At 45.2% G+C, this 11,329-nt stretch overlaps 1 protein-coding gene across 1 annotated transcript; it reads right to left on the reverse strand.

The window, feature by feature from the left end:
* Window positions 1-5,563: 5,563 nt before the first annotated feature.
* CUNH16orf47 (chromosome unknown C16orf47 homolog) lies at window positions 5,564-10,488 on the reverse strand. Its single transcript, XM_003791395.1, is given in 4 exon segments — window positions 5,564-5,664; window positions 5,667-5,800; window positions 9,783-9,790; window positions 10,363-10,488. Coding segments are annotated over 4 exon segments (369 nt in total).
* Window positions 10,489-11,329: the final 841 nt, after the last annotated feature.

Genomic DNA, 11,329 nt, shown 5'->3' on the forward strand with positions numbered 1-11,329 from the left:
ACTATTTTATGTGTCTTTGTTCATGCTGGCTTTTTTGTATTTTATGTTTTTGCCTTATGTCCTCTATTTTCTTTGCTTTACGTCTGTTTATCCATTTAGATCCCTTCTCTCCAACACTGTAGCCACTCGCCACAGACCACTGGCTACCCAGCCCTTGAAATGTGGCTAACATCAGGGAGGAACTAAATTTGCTCCTTTATTTCATTTAAATTAATTTAAATTACAAATTTTAAGTAGAAGCCATATAAAATATGTTTCCGTTAAGCTCAACTTTATTGCTTTGATAGGACTACATTTTACTTTAACTGTTGAACATTTGGCATCCAAATTGAGATGTGCTGTAGGTATAAAATATGGGTTTAAAAAACTTAGTATAATAAAAAGAATGTAAAATATCTCATTAGCAATTTTTATATCAATGGCACAGTGAAATGGTAATATCTCGGATATACTGGGTTGAATGGAAATAGATTAAGATTATTTTCACCTGTTTGTTTTTAATTTCTTAAGGTGACTAATAGAAAATTTAAAACTACACGTGTGGCTCATATTATGTTTCTGCTGGACAGCACTGGCCTAGGCCACATCAGACGGCATCTCCTTGAAGAAGTCTTTTCTAGTCATTAGTCTCAGCACAGTGGCTTCCTAAAATCTTGCCTGATACTTTCTACATAGGATTTCATAAATCAGTACTATCTTCCTCATTCCCTGCCCTGAAAGACTCTAAGTTTTTCTTTTCATCTTTTTTTTTGAGACAGAGTCTCACTTTGTTGCCCTGGGTAGAGTGCTGTGGCATCGTAGCTCACACCAAACTCAAACTCTTGGGCCTCAAGCGATCCTCTTGCCTCAGTCTCCCCAGTAGCTGCAACTACAGTCGGCCATCGTAACACTCAGCTGGTTTATTTTTAGAGATGGGGGTGTTGCTCTTGCTCAGGTTGGTCTTGAACTCCTGAGCTCAGGTGATCCACCCGCCTTGGCCTCCCAAGGGATTACAGGAGTGAGCCACTGTCCCTGGCCCCCAGACTCTAAGTTTTTTAAGGGCAGGGGCCATGTTTTATATTTCCAGAGACTGGCAATGGGAGGTAATCAATACTTGCAAAACAATCAACAGGTGGCTAGCTACATCCAGTTCACGGGTATCTTTAAATATAATCTTATATATGATCAATTTTTAGATTAATTTTCTGTCTGCAGCTTCCTGGAGGTCTAGTCTTCTGGCTCTGTCATGTGCAGCGTCCAACCTGGGGAGCTGCACGGAGCAGCCCTACATGCAAACCTTTCAGCTCTTCCTAGCATCCTGCTCTTAGGTGGGCAGAGCAGAAGTGAGCAGAAAAGGAGGAAAGAAAGCAGGAAGCGAGGAAAGCACGGAGCAAGACTTCTCCCTCCGCCTGCTGTGGCCATGGGAGCTGAGCGTGGCTGCCAAGCAAACCGTGGTGTGGAGTGAAAGGAGTGGAAGGAGACGCCAGGCTGGCTGTGGTATGCCGCTGGGTGGAGTTACAATTTATAACAAGGGAGAGGCAACCGAAGAAAAGAAAGATTCTTTTAAAAATTCTGCTGAAGCCTAATTAAAAAAAAATTCCACTCCCTCATGCTAAGTTTTAAGAGCCTTCCCTTTCAGAATTATTTTCAGTCTGGTGGTAACAGGCAGGAAGAGTGTCAGATGTTCACCAAGCTATAAAGAGGACACTCCCCACACCCTAAAACACAGGGCTGGCCCACATCACTTTTCTGACTCGGGTTATGAGGATACAGGATGTGAAGTTGTCAAGGCAGAGATCTTTCCGGAAAGGAGTGTCCTGTGTGGCAGATTGAAAAAAAATATGGATGTAGTATTTTACTGTTCCTCCCACCAAGAGGTGGGGTCAGTTTTGCCAGCCCTGAATCAGGGTTACACTCATTGGACATTAGAGGGCCCGATGTAAGTGGAAGCTTAAAAAATGCTCACACACCAAACCTTTCTCTCTTTGGCATTTTTGGAACCCAGCCACCATGTGAAGAAGTCTGGGCTGGCTTGCTAGACACTGCAGACTTATGGCCTGGTCAGTCTTGTAGAAACCGACCAGCTTCCAACACATAAGTGACACCATTTGGGACCACCTGGCCTCAGGTGATCCCCTAGCTGACTGTAGCTGCCTCTCAAGCAAGTTCAGGTGAATCCAGCAGAAGAACTTCCCAGCTAAGCCCAACACAGATTGCCAATCCCTAGAACTGTGAGCTAAAAAGTGATTGTTGCTTTAAGCCTGTAGGCTTGGGGTATTTTTTTTTTTTTCTTTTGTGAGAGATTCTGACTTTCTTGCCCAGGCTAGAGTGCAGTGGCATCATCATAGTTTACTGCAACCTCAAAACTGTGTTCAAGTGATCCTTCTGCCTCAGCCTATTGAGTAGTAGGACGATAGGTGAGTGCCACCAGGCCTGGCTAACTAATTACTTTTTTTTTGTAGAGACAGTACTTCTAGCCCCAAGCAATCCTCTGTCCTCGGCCTCCCAAAGTGCTGGAATTACAGGTGTTAGTCACCTCATCCAGCCTTTTTTTTTTTTTTAATGTGGTGTTATGGCTGAATGTCTGTTTTCCCCCAAATTCATAAGCTGAATCCTAATCTCCAGTGTAGTGGTATTAAAGGCAAGGTGTTTTGGATATAATTAGATCATGAAGGTAGAGCCCTCATGAATGGGATTAGGGGCCTCAGGAGGCCTACGGGAGCTTGTTTGCCCTTTTCATCATGCGAGGACATAAGCACACAGCAAGCAGGTGCCAGTTATAAGGAACTGCAAATAGTAAATTTCTGCTGTTCATAAGCTACCTAGTTGATGATATTTTTGTTATAGTAGCCTGAATGAATGAAGACACGTAGCAAAGGAAACCTCTCAGTATATCCTAAGAGGTGAGGAGGAAATCCACGGAGAAAGAGCCACCTTACTACTTAGGGAGTTACTGTAATATGCTTCTGTTCAGGCTGCTGTAACAAAATGTCATATGCTGGGTAGCTTTTAAATAGCAGAATTCAGTTTTTGTAGTTCTGGAGGCTGGGAAGGCCAAGGTGAAGGTGCAGGTGCTAGCACCAGATTTGGCTTTTGGAGAAGGCCAGCTTTGGGGTTCACAGATGAGCTCCTGGCTGTGTCCTCCTGCGGCGGAAGAGGCGAGCTACCTCTCAGGGTCTCTTTTATACGGGTATGAATTCCATTCTTGAGGGTGCCAGCCCTGTGACCTAATCACCTATGAGAGTCTCCTAATTCCATCGCATTGAGGGTTAAGTCACCACATTTGGATCACAGCTTAGAGTGACTCAGAGCATGAGCTCTGGAGCCAGACAGATGTGGTCCTACTACTCGCTTGATGTGACCTTGGACTCCTTTGGTGAGAATGGTAACAATGAACAACAGGACTGTCGTGAGAATTGTCAACCAGAATGACATCTGTGTGAGGCTACTTTGGAGGAGAGTTTATATAAGGACCATTGGATCCGTAAGGTGTGATCAGGGTTCAGAGAACCACAGGAAGAGTATAGTGCCCTGGGGCACAATACCACCCAGCTGTGGAGAGGCAAGGAGAGCCCACAGTGACCAGAAGCTGCAGACAGAGCAGAGAGGACAGAGAGATCTGCTGAACAGAAGCCACAACCTTACCCTGAGTGAGAAGCTCATTCTGCACTGCTGTGACCTAGGAGAGCCTGGGGCAATTAAATTTGGGCCTAACCTCTTCCCCCCACCCACCTCTTCATTAGCCAAGTGCAATTGGAAGCCACCAGAGGTACCGACCAGTCTCTTGTGGCAAAAAGCAAGGTGGAGTAGGAGAGAGCATAGATCTGGGGAAATGGAAGGTGCCCTGCCTGAGGGAGTAAGAGTAATGTCCCTACATAAAAGCACTGAGCATGTGCCTGATTGCTGTAATTACATTATCAGTAGAAACCAGGGGCTGTGGTGGCAGAAGAGGATGTGAGCAATTCTTGCCAGGGTGACCTACAGAATATCCCTGAAGAGGTCTGCTTTAGGGAGTGGCTCGCCTGGGGGGAATGAAGGAAATGTTAACAGTGATACAAGCAAACACTGACACGGAATCCACATGCAGGTAGCATTCGGGATTCCTTACTATATTAATCCATCTAATCCTCATACTCACTTTATGGGGTGGGTAGTATTATTATCCCCATTTCACAGATGAGAAATCCAGTCAGAGAGAAGTCAGGTAACTCAACCAAGGTCACACAGCTAAGAAGCAGTGAAGTCAGGATTTGAGTCATTAATCCTGAGAGGACCAGGGCGTGACATTTGTCTTTTAGGCACAGATGGGAAAAGGCCTGCAGAGTCATCCAGATGGACGATAGGGTGGAGTCTGTGCTGGAGGACGGTGGGAGACAATGTGGAGAGAAGGCCAAGGACCAGGATGATAGGCTGAGGAATCTGGCCTCCATTCTGCCAGGCTGCGGGAAGCCACTCATGATTTCAGGGACACGAAAGGCAATCCCAGAAGGCCACCGGGGCATACATCTGTGTGCAGGGCAAAACTAACACAGCAAGGAGCAACCAGAAGCCAGGCAGGCAGTCGGAGTGGATACTGCAGTGGTCCAAGTACCAGGGGAGGAGCGCTGGAATGATGATGCCAGTGAGTCACACGGCGGGGAGTGGAATCGCACTGCAAGGCGGGGCTCAATAGCACTTGGGGACAGACGTGCTGCACATGTCAAGGGAGGCTGGAGAAAGAGAAACAGGACAGGAGGCTTGGGACCCAGGTGACAGGTGACTGATGGTATCAAATATGCCATTCAGCTACACTGGATGGACGTGTTGGAAAAAGAAATGTACATCAACCAGTGCTTTCTGGTTACAACACAAACACCACGATCAGTTGGAAAACAGCAACTCGTTTTGCAATAGCAGCTCCTGGCCAATTCGCTTATGAGTCTGGAACGAGGATGGGGGTGGAGTCAAGGACCACCCCCTCAAGGGGGTGAGAGGACCAGGGCTGCAGGACCTTGTGAGGTTAGCTCTGGGGCATCTAGAAGGACGCGTGGTTGCACGGCCACCATGCCGCCCCCACAGCAGCTCTGCTAGCCTGCAGTCCCAGATGCATCTCATTAAAAGGAAAGCGGGATGGATGGCCGACACATTTTCTGAAGTGGCATTTTCAATGTCCTGAGTCCTGCTATCTTATTTATAAGTGGCACTTTACAAAATAGAAGGGAAAGAGGGGGAAAAAAGAGGGGGAAGGAAGAAAGATCTCCTAGAATCTCAAGCACATGAGGGGCGTTGATCTCGACTCTGCGATTTTAGCCTGTCTAAGACACAGGGTGCGGTGCCTCCTTGAAATCCACCTGAAATGAATTAGCCCGAAGTAAAAGTAGGTGTTTATCTCAAGTCATTGCCTCAAATAGCTGACTACCTGTTGGAAGAAGGGTCTGATCGATGCAAACCAGAGCAGCCGAGCATGAGCTGTTACACAGCGGTTAGTATTGATCAGAGCTAAAGGCTGCCGATAGGAATGCGGAGGGAACTGACAGGCAGAGAAGAGGGAAGGAGGAAACAGCCTTCACTGGTGGCAGCCGTACAGAGGAAAGCCGATAAAAAGTCAATTCCACTTAACTGAATGGCTGCTAACTAAATATTTGGGGGGCCAGAGCCTTCCCCGGTAGCAGCTAGAGCATCTCTGTTCCGGAACTGAGACATCAAAGAAAGCCCGGCGTGGACAGGTGAGATCACTGGGCCCTGGTGATGGATGGAGGGCAGGGGAAGCCCCTGGATGCAGGTGTGTGTGGCTTTGGCCTCAGCCGAGCTGGCTGGGGCATTGGAAGACAACCAGAGAGCGCTGCAGTGGGCAGGAAAGGGACAAGGCGAGGATGGAAATTGTGAAATGGCTGCTGATTAATTAGTTCATTAGAAACCCTGACGCTTTCCCTGGAACTTAAGTAAGGGCTGTTGAAACTGCTGCCTGGGAAGCTGAACAACAGCCGGTCTTATCACAGAGACATGCTGAGCAGTGTCCTGTAGAATAGTTAAGAGCTGGGCGTGGTGCTGTAATTCCAGCAACTTTGGGAAGTTGAGGTAAGAGGACTGCTTGAGTCTGGGAGTTTAAGGCTACAATGGGCCATGATTATGCCACTGCACTCCAGCCAGGGTGATACATAGCAAGACCCTGTCTCTAAAAAAAGTAAAATAAGGCTCAGAGCCTGTAGCTCAGCAGTTAGGGCGCTGGCCACACACGCGGGAGCTGGTGAGTTCGAATCCATCCTGGGCCTGCCAAAAAATGACAACTACAACCAATTGGGGCATTGTGGCGGGTGCCTGTAGTCCCAACTACTAGGGAGGCTGAGGCGAGAGAATTCCTTGAGCCCAAGAGTTTGAGGTTGCTGTGAGCTGTGACGCCATGGCACTCTACCTAGGGCAACAGCTTGAGACTCTGTCTCAAAAAAAAAAAAATAAAATAAAAAATAAAATAATATAAAAACAGAGTAAATAGACTGGTTTAGGAGTTATCATGATGTTCACTGATAACCTCTTTTCTGAAGAATGATGCACTTAAAAGGATTTTTTTTTTTTTAAACACAGCCTCACTTTGTCACCTGGGATAGAGTGCCATGGCCTCATAGCTTACAGTAACTTCAAACCCTTATGCTCAAAGCAATTTTCTTGCCTCAGCCTTCTGGGACTACAGGCGCCCACCACAACACCTAGCTATTTTTAGAGACAGGGTCTCACTCTTACTCAGGCTGGTTTCAAACTCCAGAGCTCAATCAATCCACCCGTGTTGGCCTCCCAGAGTGCTAGGATTACAGGCATGAGCCACCATGTCCAGCCTTGTAATTCTTTTTCTTGAGGTGGGTATGACCATGGAACTTGTTTTGCCTGAGGAAATGTGAATAAAGGGGATGTCTGTCCCTTCTGGGTGGAGGCACTTAATCAACTCTCCTGCTCTTTGCTTGCCACTGTAATCCCAGGCAATTATGTCAATTATGACTGAGAGCAAACCCCTCTGGAATGGTAAGCTAACACCTGGATAATTTTTCAGAATTGCAATGGAATTTTTTACTGTGTCACACTCCTGAATTTTGGGGCTTGTCTGTTACCAAGCATAACTGAATGCTTTCTGACTGATACAATTTTAGAATCTTGTCCCTACCAGTTGCCAGTAGCTGGGTGATTTGGCTCATTGCTTAATTCATCCAAATCTTGGTTTATCTATCTAAAACACATAAAACAGCATTAATAACAGTAAAAATTACCGTGTACTGATGCTTATAAGGTGCCGGCATGGAAAAGGGCTGTGTATGTTAACTTGTGTAATTCTCAAAGTAACCTTGTAAAAAAATCTATTCTTATCCTCATTTTATGACTGTGGAACCCAGAGCTCCGAGAGGTTGAAAGAATTCCCCGCGGTCACATGGTTTAAAAACCAGGTAGAACAGCTCCAAGGCCCTTTGTTTTCTTTTTTTTTTAAATCATTAATTTATAAATATTATGGATACATAATAGTTGTTCCAGAGCAGTTTTTCTTAACCATTTTCCTATCCGGACTTTTAGTTCAGGTGCTTAATAAATAACATTTAGTTTAAGGTTGGAGATAAATTCAGTGATTCTGAATTCTATAAGGGAGGAGAAGAGAACAGGGCAGCTAATATTTCTCTTGACATTTCACACCCCCTACTCCCTTACAAGCCTTTGTAGGGTTTTAACTCATCTGGAATGACATTCTCCACTTGTTCCCCAAATCCTCGTTGTTTTTAAAGTGCCAGATCGATTCCTCACTCATTTGTGATACAAACAAGGGAATTCCTTATCACTGGAAGAGGCTGTCAGAGAAAATTATTCATAGTTGTTTCTCATCTATGCAATGAGGTTAACAACACTCACCTACCTCTAGGTTGCGTAATAGTTTTCATTAAGAAAAATAACTTTACTAGATTCTAGACATCATGCTATGGGATTATATATAACTATAAATCTTCATAGAAATCCTATATTGTATCCATTTCACAGATGAGGAAACCAAGGCTTAGAGAATTTTGATACTTTTTCAGAGGTTTCCCAGCTAGAATGAAGGAAGCTGGTTCAAGGTATGACTCCAAAGTCTCTCCTCTTGTCTATTACATTCTAGTACCTCCCTCCCACTTGCAGAATTAATGTTCAATAGCAAAATCGAGACTGTCTTGGAAGATAGCACCTGGCACATAATGGCACGTCAATAAATAACAATGCATACATATTTATTCATAAATATTTACTGAGCATCTACCATTCAGGAGGTCTTGTGGTCCACACAGTTCCTAAAGGAACTCTTCAAGGCACTGGGAAAACAAATGCCTAAGGAATCGCATCTCGTCCTAGCTGTCTTTCAGGGCATCCCTGGCTGCACTACTGGCCGGGATGTGGGAGCAGCAGCAGTTCTCACCATGCTGGGTTTCCCAGGAGAGTCTTAGCCCTCCTGAAAGTCATCCTCAGCCATACCTTGGCCTGTGGGGGATCTGGGCAGCTGGGGAACTTCCTCTGTGCGAAAGGAACTCTTGGAGAGTGGAGACCACTCATAAGCGCATGGATTGTGATGGTGACATGAGCTGTCCCATGTCCAAAGCTGGTCTTTGAACCCAGGACTGAGCTTGTAGCCTCTACACCTATCTTGTGGCCCTATTCTAGGTGTGGGAAGAAAGGACAGTGGCTGTGAACTCTATGACTGTAGTTGGTATTTACCTAGATTAGCAGATTCCACCCATCCCCTTAAGGAGGGGAAGAGTTCTCAGGTCCTATCAACTGAACCCCTAGGAGGTTGCCTGGAAGAGCGGGCCTTACACAGACCAAATATCTACTCACTTTGGACTGGGCATTGTGCTAGGTATCTCCTGATATCTCTGTGTACCCCTTCCAAGTAGATGACCGGTGAAGGAACTGGGCCTCAAAGAGCTTAATTTATATCTAGTGTACATCCCTATTTTCTGAGCCCTTGTGAGACCATATGACAATTTTGCTGAGTAACAGGCCTTCTAAGGACCTTAAATAAAGGTTCATCTTTGCTCTCTGTCTAGCACAAGCTGCTTGAGAAACGAATTCCAGTTATCGATATGTCAACGTCCTGGGGTGTGCGTGCATGTGTGTGGGTGTCTGTGAGTGTGTACACATGCGTACCCTCTCGTCAATCTCAGACTCCTCCAAGCCACTACTCTGGGTGTGCACCCAGGGGAGTGTCCTCAGGCTATTTTGAGTTTCTGTACTTAACGCTTAGCAACTTTAATAAACTTCATTCCTTTAGGTAGTAGATTTAATATTTTAAGTATGGTTTTAATTACCATCCGCCTCATGTTTTATGCAAACCCAGGAAAAGGGGGAAAAAACATCTAACCCACGACCATTGCCAGCGAGTCCACTCTTTGTGAGAACGAAGGCCAGAATTCCAGAATGTAGAGGCTGGAGCCCTCCCGAAATTGTCTCTTAGGGCATGGACACATAATGCTTAAATCATTTTGAATTTCACTGGGTCCTATTATCCCGGCACAGACTGTAAACATTTATCTTTGGGCTTTCCCAGAAATGTGTCTTATGGAAGGGATTAGCTATTTGCGCATGTAAAGCTCTGAAGGTGAGCTCCTCTAGCTTAACCCACATAATTAAAGTGGAAAATATTTTAGTGGATGGGAAAAAAAAACATTAGTGAAAATACCATGTTTGGGAAGAGAGCTGTGTTCTGATAGTCTCAAGAGATGGCTCTGGGTTCTCAGGCACTTGGTTATAACCCATTTTGCTGTGCGTTCCAATTCTGTTGTCTTTGGGGGCTTTACAGACAATGCTGGGGTCCCTGGCACCGTAAACTCTTCCCTGAGAGAGTTCCCAATGCTCAGCTCTGCACTGAGACAATAGGCGGCTTGAGGGCAGGGAGCCTGACATTGCCAGGGAGCAAGTGGCTGGTTTTATGGGCTCATCTTTACACATGACATTCATTAGCTTTTTAATGCAATGTGTATAAAGAAAATAGCTATTAAAAAAAATGGCTCAGATAAATCCTGTTAGTAGAAAGCAAAACCAATTTGCAGAACTGGGTTTGAAATTTCAAACTCAGAAAAGTACACGAGAAGGAAAAAATTGCTCCTGTCCTCACCCTGGCTTTGTCTTTCTCTACAAAAACTATTACCCTTAACGTGTTCTTGTGATTCCTTCCCTCGATTTAAAAATATCTATTCATAATAAAACTGCAGTGGCACCTAGAAATCCTCATTTTTTTCTGGGTATTGTCTGTGGTCTCTGCTGTAATCCCTGATGTTGGACCACTGTGGAACCAGAACTTGCCACGTAAGCATGGTATATGGAAGCTATTTCTTTGCTTTAAAGATATTCTTAGTTAAAAATGCAAATGGCCAAGGGTAATATTAGACTTTTGTCATCCACTCTCCACAACTGCAGCTTTGTCCTTGAGCTAAGTGTGCTGGTTCTGGAGTCAGACCCCCGACGCCAAAACCCAGGTTCTGCCCCTTTCTGGGTCTTACTAACCACCCTGGGTCTCAGTTTTTCCATCTGTGAAGTGGGGTGATGACAGCACCAGCTTCCTAGGCTTGTCATGAAGATTCGATAAAAGAAAACAAAAAAGGACTGAGAACAGGCATTACATAGCAGGTCTTGAAAAATGTTAGCTCTTGTACCTGGTATATATAATTAATACCTAAATGTATGTAATTTTTATTTCTAAATTTTATTTTAATTAATTACTTAATTTATTTTCTGAGTCTCACTCTGTTGCCCTGGATAGAGTGCTGGGGTATCATAGCTCAAACTCCTAATATACATAATTTTTAAAAATAACTGCCCTTTTGGCATGCTTCCTCAATGCCAGATATGGTCCCAAGTGCTTTATGCATGTGACCCATACATCTTTCATATAGCCTGAAGGAGGTTCTTGCAAAAATCCATTTTAACAGAGGAGGAAACTCAAAAGCTTAATGTCAGTAGCCCACAGTCATGCAGCAAGGTGTCAAGGGCAAGCTGGGCTCTGAGGGCACATCTGGCTGGTCGTCTCTCCTGGGCCAGCTAAGACGGGGTAGTTTCCAGGGGGGCCCACAGTGTAGGAACAGGAGAGGGATGCCTGGAGGACACAGGGAAAGGATTTAGAGGAGCTTGGCCCACAACATGATTGTGTCCAGGGCCAGCACAAGCTCTGACCTCCTTTGTGGTCTCTCACGTTGTCTGGAGCAGGGTGTTGCTAAAAGCCACAGGATCTCAGTCCTAGAATGCAGTACTGTATTCTTGTTCTACCATGAGCTCCATGACCTTGGCAATACCTATCATTTCCCCAGCAAGTTTCCTCTTCTGTACAAGGGGGACCATAAGTCCTGGCTCACCTGCCTTGTGGGGCTGTTAT

This window comes from Otolemur garnettii, unplaced genomic scaffold, assembly GCF_000181295.1.
Source record: "Otolemur garnettii isolate 467f Iridium unplaced genomic scaffold, OtoGar3 scaffold00047, whole genome shotgun sequence".
Taxonomy (NCBI): Eukaryota; Metazoa; Chordata; class Mammalia; order Primates; family Galagidae; genus Otolemur; species Otolemur garnettii.